The sequence below is a fragment of the Dicentrarchus labrax genome, unplaced genomic scaffold (assembly GCF_905237075.1).
Source record: "Dicentrarchus labrax unplaced genomic scaffold, dlabrax2021, whole genome shotgun sequence".
Taxonomy (NCBI): domain Eukaryota; kingdom Metazoa; phylum Chordata; class Actinopteri; family Moronidae; genus Dicentrarchus; species Dicentrarchus labrax.
This window is the reverse complement of record NW_026136714.1, coordinates 538005-553582: the sequence shown is the minus strand read 5'-3', so window position 1 is coordinate 553582 and position 15578 is coordinate 538005. Positions and strand designations below refer to the sequence as shown.

General features: G+C 39.2%; 1 protein-coding gene across 3 annotated transcripts; it reads left to right on the top strand.

Moving 5' to 3' along the window:
• Positions 1–1637: 1637 nt before the first annotated feature.
• mlec (malectin) lies at positions 1638–14722 on the top strand. Of its 3 annotated transcripts, none has more exons than XM_051423147.1 (5): positions 1638–1852; positions 4432–4610; positions 5739–5915; positions 10486–10543; positions 10845–14722. In XM_051423147.1, exons 1-5 carry the CDS (start codon positions 1681–1683, stop codon positions 11090–11092), a joined length of 834 nt encoding a protein of 277 aa, XP_051279107.1. In that variant the 5' UTR covers positions 1638–1680; the 3' UTR covers positions 11093–14722. The 3 variants fall into 3 exon arrangements, with proteins under 3 accessions (XP_051279107.1, XP_051279106.1, XP_051279108.1); XM_051423146.1 differs by lacking the exon at positions 1638–1852 and adding an exon at positions 2239–2617; XM_051423148.1 differs by lacking the exon at positions 1638–1852 and adding an exon at positions 2697–2859.
• The last annotated feature ends 856 nt before the right edge of the window (positions 14723–15578 follow it).

Below are 15578 nucleotides of genomic sequence, written 5' to 3'. Positions count from 1 at the left end.
GTTTATATACAGTTAATGTTTATATACAGTTAATGTTTACATACAGTTAATGTTTATATACAGTTAATGTTTATATACAGTTAATGTTTATATACAGTTAATGTTTATATACAGCTAATGTTTATATACACTTAATGTTTATATACAACTAATGTTTATATACACTTAATGTTTATATACAACTAATGTTTATATACAGTTAATGTTTATATACAGTTAATGTTTATATACAGTTAATGTTTACATACAGTTAATGTTTTATATACAACTAATGTTTTATATACAGTTAATGTTTACATACAGTTAATGTTTATATACAGTGGAAACACGGTGAGTTTGCTCTTAAACTGACAGTAAATATTGACAGATGTGCTGCAGCATGTTTCTGTCCCTTTGCCTGTCTGCCTGTCTGCCTGCCTGTCTGGCTGCCTGGCTGCCTGTCTGTCTGTCTGTCTGTCTGTCCCTTTGCCTGGCTGCCTGTCTGCCTGTCTGTCTACCTGTCTGTCCAGCAGTGTTTGTTTCAGGCAGCCATGAGACACCTGTCATCTCTGTTGGCTGTTGCCATAGCAACTATCTTCATTCATTCCTCTCTCCGCTCAGCCCTCGCGCTGCGTTGGACTCTCCTGATTGGACGAGAGTCGGACTGTACCATATCCATACCGGAAGGAGGGGGGAGCTTTTTTCTTAAAGAACACGTGTAATGTTACTAGAATTTAAAATATTAAATAAATAATAATGTCAGTGAAGATAACTGATAGCCTCTGATATTAAACTTCTCATGTTTATTGTGTAAGAATAAATTACACAAGCTGTAATAAAGAGACAATGAGGTAAAAATATACAGTAAAATAAAGAAAAATGAGTAAAAAATTAATTAAAACAATAATTAATTTTAGGGATTTGATATAACGTTGATTTTTATTATAGTAGCATAAGATTAAATTAAATTAAATAAAAAAATAATAAAGTAAAATAGAGTTAATTGATCACACACTGGTGAAATGTGCTTGTTACAGCAGCTCAAGATACAACACAACAGTTACCAAAAAACATATATATTATGATATATCGTAAAGAAAAGTCTCATTTTTATTTAATTTCAGGGTGGTTTTGACCTCCATTAGGGGGTCGCCAAAGCTTAAAGGGGTCGCGAGGCCTATTGCTCAGAATATGGTTTACTTCTGTGAAGAAATGTTAAGAAAAATGTCCTAATACAGACAGAAAAGTGTATAAAAAGTTCCTTAAACGGGAAATAATCTGCTCAAAAACTTCACTGTTTACAGTTTTTAATAAAATATGAAATATCCATAAAATATATCACTTAATCAGTTTACTAAATGCCATAAAAGTGGTCCCTTAATAATATAATATAATAATAATAATATAATAACCCTAATAGAGAATAAACTCTTCAGCACTTTAAAGACAGACTTAAATTATTTACCACCCCTAAAACATACCTAAAGCGCAATATCCTTACAATGTGTGCATTATTATATTTTATATATATTATCATAATAAAGTAGATTTATTTTAACATCTGTATAAAACGGTGTTTACCGGTGGAGGGCTGTGATTGGACGCCGCGCCTGTCACTCAAGAGGAAGCGTAAGTTAGGTAGCGCCGCAGCCCCGCCCCCTGGACCCTGGCAGCTAGCAGCTAGCAGCTAGCACACATTGAATGAAAGTCAGCGTCAGCTCATCCGGCTGTGGCCCCCCGACGGAGATTATCTGCCCCTCGGCCCCTCGGCCCCTCGGACAGCTCATCCGTCAGTGCCCCGGCAACCTGGTGAGGCTGTGCCCCGGCAGAGGGAGGCTCACACGGCGGGAAAAGGACGAGCAGTTAGTGGACGGTAAGAGCCGTTAGCTCGGTCAGCGACTGTTTGTGTTACAGGGAGCTTTATGGCGTTACACTGCTGCTTTATCTGCCACTCTCTGCTTCAGGGAGACACTGGCTGAATGTTTCGCGGTTTTAATTTTTGGTTTTTATGTATAATTTCAGATTTTGTGCTTTTTTTTTTTTTTGTGCTAATGCTAATGCTAATGCTAATGCTACTGCCGGTATGCCAATTCTTTTTTTTTTTTTTTTTTTTTCTCCTTCCCACGTCACGCCCCGCCCTACTCCGCTTCTGATTGGCTGACACGCGTTGCCGTTAGTGGCTGAGCGGCGTGATTGGACAACGCCAGGGTGAGAACGTCAGGCTCAGCCAATCAGCGGCAGAGTAGGGCGGGGCGTGAACGTCGGTGCCCTGCTAGCCACACAGGCTAACTCCACACAGATCGTGTTGCCTGTCACTAAAACGAGCTCCGCGCGTTAGTTAACGTTACATGTGGACTTCCGTAGAGCAGATACTGCTTCAGAAACAAGCAGGTGTTCACCCCCCCACCCCCTCCGTGTGTCTGTGGCTGTAGGAGCGGGCTGTGCGGGGCAATGCAGCGGGTCGTCGGGCTCCTCGCAGCGGTGCTGTCGCTGCTGGCGGAGCAGTGCTGGGCGGACGGCGGGGGCCCCAGCCTCGCTGAGCGGGTGATCTGGGCTGTAAACGCCGGGGGAGAAGCACATGTAGACGTGCACGGTATTCACTTCAGGAAGGACCCGCTGGAAGGGAAGCTTGGCAAAGGTAAGTTGGTGCTTTTATTGTGTCTGTGTGTTGTTTTTTAAGGTGCGCTTGAAGCTGCAAGCTGCTGCTGCTGCTGCTGAGGGACATTGTGAAGGTAAAAAGCTGCTCAGACATTTCCAGCTGAAGGAGAGGAGGAGAGAAAAAAAAAAAAAAAAAAAAAGACCTCTGCATGCTTCCGCAAGTGAAGCTCACACTAATGAGGAGTCAGCATAGAGGAGAGCTGCTCCGCCCCTCTCTGCAAGGTGATCACACCGCTTCACAAACACCTTGTCTGGCCCTCTAATAAACCGATTTAAGTCACATATAGTAGTGGATGTTTCACATTGTCTTCAAAACTGCACAATGAAGACAATAAGTGGAAGAAGTTTGCGTAAAAAGAAGTGATTTAAATGCATTAGGAGCAGATGTGTCTTTATGCCATTCTGCCTGTTTGATGTCTTTATCATTTTAAACAATCTTACCCAATGTGTGAACTATACCCGGCTCACTGTCTCTACCGACCTGGATTCACCGTACGCTGACTACAGAACAGAGAAATCAATTAATAATGGAGATTCGGAGACTAGGAACGTTTATTTTATGTGTGTTTTTCTGATCTAAAGTTAACGATATTGTGCAGCCACAATGCTTCAATGGTGGTGCCGAGGATAGCAGCGTCTTCTTTTATTAAAGTGAATGAGTGATGAACCAACCTCACGCACAAATCATACATCAGTTTGTGCATAATCCATGACGAGGAAGATATAGACGAATAGAAATACACGGCAATAATAGTCAATATTTTAGATTACAGGCATCTATCATATTGTCAGTAGTTCCCTGATCATTCAGATTAATAAGCTTCTTTATTGACTAATTGTGTGTTTATTTGTTCACGTCTATTAGACAGTTTACTGTGATATTGTGTAATAAACTATATTAGTATTATATTAAAGTGCAAACAGTAGAAAGCTGCACAGTTTACATCAATCTGCAAATCAGCAGTGTGACACATAATGAGCCAAAGAATGTGTATTAACCGTTGCACCACATTGTGCAGCTCTAGTTTGTGTAAGAGACACGTCACCGATGCTGAGAGGTTGATAACAGTATAGTTTCTGTTCTGCCCCTCAGCTCATGACAGCTCTATGCTTTGCACACAGTTCAGGTTAGGCCTTTTAGCGTGTGGAAGACTTAAATCTATTTTATTTGCAAATTTCCCAACTCCCTCCCCCGAGCACACAGGGTTCCCTCGCATCCTGGCAAAGCTGGATATTTAGAAACTGGTTTTACTACTCGTAGAAACTCCTGGAAGTTGATTTAAAAAGACCAAATAAGAAGCTTTTATGATTTATGATGTTTGTAAGCAAGTGCTGTCCTGTGTTGTCAAGTAAAAACTCCTGGAAGATGAATTGATAAAAGAGTGGGAACCCTGAGTACAGTAACAGGAAGCTGTAGTTTCACAGCTCTTATGGTCTGTAGTCGCAGTTATGAGTCCCAGTCTGTGTCGTAGCTGCATTTCCTTCTTCTTTGTGGTTCTTTCCATCATATTCGACACAAATCTGCATCGCTTGTGACTTTTGTGGTGACTCAGAGAATTCCCCTCGTCAGGCGTAGTGAAGACGGCGACACGTTAACCTGCGTTTGAACCCCCGTCTGCACACACAGCTTGCACTGCAGTGGTTTGACTTCTGTGGGATGTGGTAGGAAAAAAATGTCTGTGTAAAGTGGGACTGTATTTCACCGAGTGCGGGGGGGGAGGTCAGAGCCTTCACATGATCAGTTTTCCAGTATTAATGTGAGCTGAACCTGATGCTGTCCTCCTTTCTCCGTAGCGTCTGATTATGGAGTGCGTCTGCCAATACTGCGCTCCAGTCCCGAGGACCAGATCCTGTATCAGACGGAGCGATACAACGAGGACACTTTCGGATACGATGTCCCCATCCGCGAGGAAGGAGACTATATACTCGTTATGAAGTATGCAGAAGTTTACTTCGCCCAGTCGCAGCAGAAGGTATGAAAACGACTGAATCAGAGATGTTGTAGTATAACGGAGTCTGTGTGTATTCAATATCTGCTCAGTTACAGTTAAAATGGAGCGTGTTTGCTCTGAGCTCTTTTTTTATTTGTGCTTGGTTTAAACTTTGAACTTTAGTTGTAATACAGTTGAATGCAAACATTTGGCCGCCCTGTCGACAAATAACAGTTTGGTCTCATTGAGGAGACGTAAACGCAGCCTCTCTCTCAATATTTGCAGCAAACATTGATGCATTGTTTTGTTTTATTTCATAAATTGAACAAGAATGTGTTAATATCACAGCTTGCAAACGCTTTTATAGCAGCTAGAAGTCCCTCAGTTCTTGTGTTTGAGATTTCTTGGTGCCTCTTCAAAGATCTACCCACAGATTTTCAATTATATTTAAGTGAGTGGACTCTGAGGGGCCGTTATAAAACCTTCAGCTTGCGTCTCATGAGGTGGATTTCGAGGCACGTTTAGGATCATTATCTTGTTGTAGACTTCCTCTTTTCACCTTCAGATGTTTGCTTCCAGAATTAGCTGCATGCAAAGTTTCCTGTGCAACTGGCTGCAACACAAACCCCCGAAACATGACAGATCCAACCGTATATATACAATATATTAAACCACAATAACACAAACATGAGCAACAATCACATAAAGGAACAAAACAAAGAGAATAGCTCAGTTAATAATAAATCTGTATAGGAGGTTACAGGAGTTCTGTAGACTCTCTGTAAGAAAATGGAGGAAAAATCAGCTCCAAGATAATTCAAATAAAGCTGGCAGACTTTGGAGAACTGATCTCCTTTGGTATGCAGGAACCAGCTCAAATATAACTTTACACCAACCACTAACAGAAGAGGTCCTTTATAACCTTTTGCCAGCCACAGTAGTCACATCCCTTATTTAAGAGGCTCAAACTCAGAGACACTGGATCCATTTCTGAGTGTTTGTCAAATATCTTTCATCATTTCGGATATTTCCGACCAGAACTTCTTTACAACATCACCAAAGATAATGATTAACAGTTAATCTCTCTCTCTCTCTGTCTCTGTGTGTGGGCGTGGGTGTGGGTGTGTGGGGATTAGCTGTTAACTGATCCGGGTATGTGTCTTTCCCCAGGTGTTCGACGTGCGTCTAAACGGCCACGTGGTGGTGAAGGACCTGGATATCTTCGACCGAGTGGGTCACAGCACCGCCCACGACGAGATCGTCCCCTTCTCCATCCGACGTGGCAAGCTGAGCGTGCAGGGGGAGGTGTCCACTTTCAACGGCAAGCTCACCGTGGAGTTTGTAAAGGTGAGTTTGTGGTTGTTTTGAATCATCTGAGGAATTTCTGGATGCCGTTACGTCACAGGAGGAGTGTCGGTTCGCTCGTTTTACCTCGTTAAGATGCTGTATTATAAACAGGGTGATATGAAGCTGGTAGATTTTCTGCCTTCAGTATTTCAAGGAACAAATAATGGAAGTTTGATCCATATAAATATATTTATAAATAAGAAATGTGTGCTTTTTTTTACTGCTATTTCTGCTTCATATCATTTTCTTGACCAGGTAAAGCAGCCATTTTGAGGAGAAACACGTTTAATAAATCACAACTTTGTTTTATGAATGTGTTCTTTGGAAACAGACGTTAAATATTTTATTGATAAGACCTGATGAATGCATTTAAGAGTTATTGTAACAGGCCTATTTTCATCTCATCGGTAAAACAAGATACACATTTTAAAATACTTTAATATAAATGAGAATATAAATAAGTGCAGCAAATCTCCTGCGACCCACTTTTGAGTAAAAGTGATGTTTTTTCCTTAATTTTTAATGACAATAGGAAGTATTATGTTAAAATTACTTGAAGTTAAGGTGGAGTTTGACAACTGAAACCCCCTCGCTCCCCCGGTTGCAGGCTGTTCAGGTGGAACTGGAAACTTTGGCTCTTTCTCTGCCGTTCCTGCCCGACTGGCTTTACGGGTGTTTGGATCGGGGTTTTTTTAAAGCCTTATGTTTAATAGTGTAGCCTTATTTATTTATTTATTTATTTATTTATTATTATTTATTTATTTAATCTTAACAACATTAAGTCTAAAGTATTAAAATCCATTAATTATTCAATCATGAGTCGACAGCTGTGTTTTTATTGGCAGCCGACATGCTGTTAAACCGCAGCCTGTTGTTGGTTATTAAAGCAGCTTAGAGGAACTGTGGAGGGAATATTTCTATTTCTATAGCTCATTTCTGATTTTACCTTTTTTTTTATTCTTCTTAATTATCCACCTTTATTTTGGTGTTTGGTTTGGAAATCACCCAACACATCCAAACTGTTGCTTTACCTGCTCCGTGCTTCAGCGTCTCGCCCTTTCTCTGCAAAACACTAAAACAAATCTCTGATGTTTGAGTAAATCGATGTGTGTCAAAGACTGAATACTCTTCCTGTCAGCTGATCAGCGTTTATAGATATTGCAGATCAAACTAATTAGAGTGAATATTATTAATAATAATTGGCTCTAACCTGCTGGTACACAATAAACAGGTGTGCATTTTAATCAGACTGTTTATTCAACCCAACAGGTGTAAAATAGATGTTTATTATTATTTTTTAAGATAGGAAATCTTTTGTTAAGATGACTTGAAGTCAGGGTGGAGACATTTTGACATTATCCAACCGACCCCCCTCCCCTCAGGTGTTGCTCTGTTTAGTGGTTGCAGGCTGTTGTCCGTTCAGGTGGAACTGGATATTTTGGTTCTTTCTCTGCCGTTCCTGTGTGACGAGCTCGGTGGCTTCAGCAATAACTGTGGAAGAATCCGGTCGTTCACTGCAGACAGATTGCAGAGGTTATTACAGTTACCCTCTTTTTCCTTCAGGGACCTTTTTCTATCATTTAATAAACTGACTCAGTGACGTATTTTATGGATATTTCATATTAAATTCAATAACTGTGCAATGAAACCAAACAGTGACCTCTGTAACTGCAGGAGGTTTGTGTAAAATGAGAGATTTTGATGAATATTGAGCAGATTATTTCCTGATTAGGGAACTTTTATACAATTCTGTCTGTATTATGTATTTTTTAATAATTTTTAACACAAACTCCTGTAAAAGGTCCTGGAAAACCATTTCTTGGAAAGATTGTGAACCCTGTAAGTGTGAAAGCAACAACTTGAACCGTCCCCTTTAACCTGCCGGCCCTTCGTTTGAGACTAGAGCCGCGTTGAATATGTGATGATATCATCAAAGTGCCATCGGGGACTCAACCACGAGGCCGACATGTAAAATCAGCAGCACGTTGACACAATGAGCTCGGTGTCTAAAGGGGCCGTCGACAGACGGGTGGAGTGTGTGAGACGGGTGGAGTGTGTGGGACATGCAAATGACTGACAGCCCCCACGTCTGGTTATCAGATCAGTTTACCTCCATGTGGTGCAGCAGTCAATTAAATTACTAATAATTCTGTTTTCAGTTTCTCCAACGTCCGACCCGTTCTTCCAGTTAGTGCTCATATCTAAAAACATCTGTTGTGAATGCCATACGTAGTGTTTGAGGAGGATGAATTTGGAGTAGTGTGACTCTAAATGAGCAGCGAGGACCCTGAATCCATCACCCTAAACCAGTGTTTCCCAACCTAGGGGGGTTGGGACTCCCACTAGGGGTCGCCAAAAGCTTCATGAGGGCTCACTAGGCCTTCTTGGAGTGTTGGAAAACTTTAAAAAATATACATCTAAAATGTCTAAATGTCAGTACTTGTTCACTTCTGTGAAGAAAACTAACCAGATAGAAACTGGATTTGCAGACACAAAAATGACTCTTGTAACTACAAAATGCAGTAAAAAGATGCTAAAATAAGATGCTTAGATTCAAATTACATGTGCAAATTAGGCATGGTTCTTGCACAGGAAACAAAGAAGTTTTTACTGTTATTGCACTTGAACTTTGGTCTGAATCTCCGGCCTGAGGGAAGACGGTTCAAAGTCAAGGTGCAGGAGTTGGTTTGTACCTGCCAGGAGCCACCAGCAGTGTCTGTGGGACACACATCACCTTCCCAGCAACCTTAACAATGTGGTTCAGGTGGTTTTTATGTTTAGGTTACTTATAAAACAGGCTCATCTTTCTCGCTATCTACATTAAAATCATTTAACTTCCTGCCAGGAAGTACAGACGTTGCTTTTTCTCTTCTTACTGCATCAGAATTTACATCAGATTCAAAGTCATTATAGGAGAGGTTTTAGGGTTTAATGAGGATGCTGAATCCATTTCTGATATTTTAAAAGCACAACATGGCCGTTTTTAAACCGTAAGTGGTCAGATTTTTATTAATTTTGATGTTATTTATATGTTTAATAGATTGGATTGGAAGCAAGAAAGCTCAGTGTCATTGGTGCAAAAGTTCAGGTGTAATATTTCTTGCTGCTGTTATGTATTATGAATTTTAATAACCTCACAATCAACAACCCACTGGGAGTTGAAATATAACCACTTCTGGTTTAAACGGCCATGTTATGCTTTGAAAATGTCAGAAATTAATTCAGCAGAACTCCCAAACCTCCCTTATATCGTCCAAATCAGCCAATCAGTTGCTGAAACATCTGTCTTAATATGTGAATATGCTTATTTATTAATTAATTAGAATGTGTGTTTGACCCATATTCGTTTATTTTGCCCGTATTTGCACCAATACAGCAGCACATCAGTCAGAGAGCTCAGCTTAAGTTAGAGAGCTACTCACAAACAGGTACTGAAGTAGAGGAAACACTGAATTTGTCAAAAAAGAAGCTTATTAAGTTTGTTTAAAATGATTAAAAATACATAATGCAGACAGAGAATTCACTCAATTCATCCAAATCACTCGTTTTACACAAACTTCCTGCAGTTACTGAGTTCATTATTTGGGTTCATTGTACAGTTTTGAATGTAATATCAAATATATATAAAATATGTCAGTTTATTTAATGATAGAAGAGGAGCAACAGTTTCTTCACCTCATCCAACAACAGCAGTCTTTAGACTCTTCCTGCAACCTCTCGTGGGGGTTACGTTTTAACACAGGTCGACAATAACAACGATTAGTTGTTGGTTCATTTTGCCCGTATTTGTGGTTCTGCAGTTCTTCAGATAAAGCAGCTCATCACAGTCGGATCTCTGGTTCTGTTTTTATATTTTACTCACAGACACAGCCGAGTCCTGCAGAGCGCCAGAAGCAGTACGTCTGTGTTTTATTCTCTTTAAGGCGTTTGTAGAACATGTGGCTGAAGGCGAAATCTGTCGGGTTGCACACTTCAAAATAAGTTTTTTTTTAATCAGCGCTGACCTCCTTCTTCTCTGTTTTATGTGGGGTTTTTTTTTTTTGTACATTGCAGTCTTTCTCTGCTGCTCTCTCTTTAAAGAGATAAAAGTGGGACACGCTGTTCAGTCTGTTGGGTTTTTTTGCAAACGTTAAAATTATTCCAACGAATGAAATGACAGAAAAAAATCTCCCTCACGCAGCCGAAATCCACCTGCACCAAGTGTGTGTTTAATGTGACTGTGAGATAAATTTAGGATTAAAAACGAAGAGGAAAAAGCATTTTTAATGATCATATTTAGATTAGAGTTTAAGGAAGATAAAGGCGGAAATAAACACTAACGTATCTGAGTTTGAATCCTGTTCTTAGAGTTAATTTATGTTAAATATCTTGTTTGATGCTGACTCAAAACACATTCCTGTGTCTTTCATTAACTCTGTTTTATATCTGATTGTACTTTATATAAAATAAGATGCTTTATGTAAAGGCTGCTCCGACCTTTTTAAAACATTGTTAGAAACCAGGTTTATATTCACTCCTGTGTTTAAATAGCCTGTTTGCTGTTTCACTGATTCTTTTATGTGTGTTTCAGGGTTATTACGACAACCCCAAAGTCTGCGCTCTCTACGTGATGAAGGGGACATTAGAAGGTGAGTTTATTGTGTGTGTTATTACAGTAGCTGTAAGATGGGCACACTCTGTACGACTTCTGATCTTCCTTAAACTCCGGCGTATGTTTTTTAAAGACAATCTGCAAACAAGATACTTTATTGACAATTGTCAAAAGCCAGAATGGTTCATATTATTCGTATCTTTACGTCGCAGCCGATCTCTTCGTTAATTAAATAATTAAACATTCCTGAGATCGTACAGCGAGTGCCCATCTTCAGTTGTACAGACGCGATTGTACCGATTTCTTCCCTCACCCATCTTCCCTTCACAACTCGACAGACGTGCCAAAACTTCAGCCTCACCCCGGCCTGGAGAAGCCCGAGGAGGAGGACGGGGAGGAAGAGGAGGATAGCGAGGGAGGCGAGGAAGGTGGGAAGATCAAGGTGACGCCAGGTTCCAAGAACAGGGTCCAGTCGGGCCCCCGAACACCGAACCCGTACGCCGCCGACAACAGCAGCCTAATGTTCCCCATCCTGGTGGCGTTCGGGGTGTTCATCCCCACGTTGTTCTGCCTCTGTCGGCTGTGAGCCGCGACGGACGTGAGACTATGAAGAGCGAGAGAGCGAGAGAGAGAGAGGGGTGAGGGAGGGAGGAGGGGGAGGCAGGGGAGGGAGGGTCAAGGTGACAACAACAGCAGGTAAAAGCAAACACACACACAGGAGGACAAAAAGAGACTTTTCGGAAAGCCACTCATGAGATGAAGCTGCTGTCAGATTCTCGAGGAAGGAGCCGAATGCTGTTCGCTTCGTTGTGAAATGTGTCGCATCAACTTCTGCTGAACAATGTCCGTCATTCTCCACAGAGAGAGAGAGAGAGAGAGCGCCCGTCTTTTTACGGTTTCAGAACCATAATTTTCAGCAGCTAACGGGAACGCTCGGGGAGCCGATCGGTCCGGGGGGCCCTAACGTTTTATAAACTTTAAAAAAAAAAAAAATTATAAAATTATAATAAATTAAAAAATAAATTAAAAAAAATAAAAAAAGCATTGTTTTTTTTGTACCGGGGTGTCGCAAAGGAACGCACACTCTTTGTTTTAACACTCCTGCTCAGACACCTTCGAATTGGAAACGGTGCTGCTTAGAAAATCAAGAGTCAGACGGTTAGTGGAAAAATACAGTCGCCATTTTTTTTCTCAAGTTTTTATTTTCTGTGTCTTTCCAATCGAATTTAGTTTAGTCCTTTTTTTTTTTTTTTTTTTGTTCGACGTGCCATCATCTACCTGCCATACGTTGTCGAGAGGAGAGAATAATTGATTATCTGCTGTCTAAGTCGCCTTTTTTACGTATCACAAACCTGTTGCCGACGAGTGCTGACGCATAAATCTCAAAAGTGTCCTCAACAGTGATCACAAAGTATTTCTTTTTATCCTTTTTTTTTTTAAAATCATAAAAAGTGAGAATGTTTCAACCTTCAACAGTTTCATTCAGTGAGAGCAAAGTTTATGCTGTGAAATGCTGAAAGCGAGTCGCGATCTTTAACGACGTGTCTTTCTGTGATCTTTCGCTCTTTCTTTATTCTTTATGCATGCCTGCCTTTTTGTTTCACCAAAGAATGTCTTTTTGTTTTTTGTTTTGGTTAGAAAAGGAGAATCTGGTGGCTGGAATCGACTCTTCCTAAGTCTTATGCTATGCTACGTGTATGTTGAAGAGACGACCACATCGTGAAGATGGATAAAATATATAAAAGCGCCACGTATGAATAGAAGTCTTAAGTTAACTAAATAAGCAAAATTTACATCAATCGTTAGTTAACTCAAGATGTTGCTTTTATCTTTCAACCATCTTTAAACTGTTTTCGTCTTTCCAACATAGAGGGAGCAAAAAGGGGCGGGGCTTAGGAAGGGTCAATTTAATTATTAATTGATTTAGAGAGTTCGCCACTTTTTACATTTGTTTTTTTTTTGTTACAAATTTGTGTTTTCGCTGTACGACAGAAACACCGTGTTGACTCTGGCGGGCCGTGACCTTCAGTCCTCCGGTCGCCGCTGCTCAATGTTAATATAATACCGGTTGTATGAAACCTCCCTACAGTTCCTCTGTGTGTTCATCCATCTGCAGCCAGAGGCCAGAAAGCACAACAGTAGAAAATCAAATGTTTACTAGATGTTACAAATTTACATTTATTGTGTTTTCTTCACTCAGCCTTTTCAAATCTGTTGTCTTAAATCTTTTAAATGTGGACATTTGTTGATTCAGTGTGAACTTTCAGTGCAATTAAGCTACTTGTTCTGGTCCTTGAATTAATTGAGCAAACTGGGGACAAACGTTTATCCTTGAGCCTTTTTTTTTTTTTCTTCTTCCACGTGGCCACATTATCAGAGTCCTACGGAAGCCTGTTGCTGCCAATGTGAGGGGAAAAAAGAGATTCTGTAAGTCGTTATAATGAGAAACTTTATCACAATATTCACTTAGTATCTCAAAATAATGAGAAACTCAATATTTTGACTTAGTTTCTCAAATTTCTTTTAAACTTTATCAAAATAATGAAAACTAATTCAAAATATTGAGTTTCTCATTATTTTGATAAAGTTTAAAAAAAAAATTATACTAAGTCAAAATATTGATAGTTTCTCATAATTTTAAGATACTAAGTCAAAATATTGAGAAACAATCAATATTTTGAGTTAGCATCTCAAAGTGATGAGAAACGTTATCAAAATTATGTGAAACTAATAGTCTAATTTTTTTTCATAATTTTGAGAAAAATTCTCAATTTTAATAGTTTCTCGCTATTTTTAGATGCCAAGTTAAAATATTGATAGTATCTCAAAATAATGAGAAATTTTCTCAAAATTATGAGAAACTCAATATTTTGACTAAGTTTCTCATTTTGAGATACTATCAATATTTTGACTTGGCATCTAAAAAAATAATGAGAAACTTTCAAAATGATGAGAAATATTCTTAAAATTATGAGAACATTCCTCATTACTTTGATAGTTTCTCATTATTTGAAGAAACTATCAAAGTAATGAGGAATGTTCTCATAATTTTAAGTTGGCATCACAAAGTAATGAGAAACTTTCTCATTATAATGACTTACAGGATGTTTTTTCCCGTCACATTGGCACCAAAGAGCCTCCATAGAGTCCACTTCGACTGTGATACCCCCTTTTTGTAGTTGTTTTTGCTTTCCTACGGACTGAAAAGCAGCTTTGTTCTTCATTTTTTCGTGGAGTCGCGTTGTGAACCCTCCTATTTATGTATCTAGTTACCTCCCTTAAGTGCTTCGCTCTACTCCGAGGACGATTTTGTAACTTTGCCTGTCTCACTAATGCGTCTTAAATGTCCCCCGACCCCTCCGACCCCCTCCCTCCCTGTCAGTATTGCTGTCGACCATATGCAGTACTTGAAAAACGGTTAATAATTCAGGTGTCGTGGATCCTTCCTCACTCCTCGATTCCCCATTTTTGATTGATGGCGAGCGAGAAGAGCCAGAAAATATTCGGTCTGTTGTTGTTTTTTTTTTAGGGGTTTGTTGTTGTTTTTATTTCTTTTTGCATATTTAAGACCATCTAGGCTTTTTGTTTGTTTGTTTCTCCTCTGAAAAGATGCAAAAAGTTCATTTAATTGAGCACCAAAGTCACCGCGTTCTGTTCCTCTGCGAGTCTACACAGCTGCGTCTGTATATAAAGGTACAAGATCACACTTTTTTATCGTGTGACGGTTTTTGTTTTCATCACTTTTGTGTTGTAGCTGAGGTCTTTTTCTTTTTCTGGAGGGGGGAGTTTGTTTTTTGTTTGTTTTTAATTTTTCTCCTGAGGAAGACTTTGTGGCCTTTCTCCTGGGGAGGAACGGTTGTTGGTACAGAGTATAAAAGAAGAAATTTAACGGGCAGACGAATGAACTGACTGTCGGGTGGGGGGGGAAACAAAAGTTAAAATAAATGAGATTATGTCTGAAAATGTGGGATCTTCCAGTCTATTCTATATATAATTTAAATCAGAGTGTGGGGGGGGTGATCTGGAGATATTTTATAACACGCTTGTATGTTTGAATTCTTTTCCTCAGGATCTGTTTTGAGTTTTTAAAAGCGTTGATATTTTATTGGTGTGACATTTTTGCACTGCCTCGTGTATTTTAAAATCATGTCCTTTGTTTGTTTGTGTGTTTGTCTCTGTTGCCTTGAATTATTGAATACATTGTGCTTTACCATCATTCGCCTTGAGGTTGCTCTTCTGTTGGTTTATTTTGTTTGGTTTTTTTTTTAACCCCCTTTATCAGTTAAACACAGTTTGATTTTCATTCCACACAAACAGCCGTCAGTATAATTAATATCCTTAAAGTCAGAAACAAATGTAAATGTTTATAAGATAAATGTGTATCAGTCCCTCCAGGAAGTTAAAACAATTTATGTAAATTAAACAAATCACAGTGAATTTGTCGCCTACGTTGAGCTCCAACTTAATTAGTTAACGGAAGATAACCAGATTACTGATTCATGTACATTAGTCACAATTATCTTTTAACCAACGTTTGTCAAAATAGTAAACATAGACGAGATGACGCGACGTTTATCAGCCCACTCGGGTTATTATTAATTATCTTTTTGATTAATAACAATTTCAAATTATTGCGATTTTATTCTCACTGGAACAAACTGCAATTGATTTTTAATGATTTTTTTTTTTTTTAAATCGCAACTATTTTTGCAATTTCATTTAAAAAAAAAAAACGCCTAAAAACATCGTAGTTTTTTTTAGGAAAGCTGTAGTTACCAATTTATAGCATTTAATGCCATCTAGTGGTGTAAGTGAAGATTGCAACATGGCGGACTCCGCCACTGGAGATAAAACACAACGATATTATTAATTATTATTATTATTATTATTATTAATAATATAATATTTCTGACTATAGATCCTCGTCAATGTTTTAGGCCACAACAACCCAAATAAAGCCTGTGAAATCCTGGAGGGACTGTTATATATATCCAGAGTTTATTATCTCTTATTACCTCTCATGTGTTTGAGCTCCTCACCAGCCTTTTTCACACCGGTTTTAGGCGATAACG

What these genes read in the sequence shown, in the direction of transcription:
- mlec (XM_051423146.1), top strand. Translation starts at nt 2,431, where the DNA reads ATGCAGCGGGTCGTCGGGCTCCTCGCAGCGGTGCTGTCGCTGCTGGCG. An exon ending in TCGCCCAGTCGCAGCAGAAG is followed by an intron (nt 4,611 to 5,738) that starts GTATGAAAACGA and finishes GTCTTTCCCCAG; the next exon opens with GTGTTCGACGTGCGTCTAAA. An exon ending in GATGAAGGGGACATTAGAAG is followed by an intron (nt 10,544 to 10,844) that starts GTGAGTTTATTG and finishes ACAACTCGACAG; the next exon opens with ACGTGCCAAAACTTCAGCCT.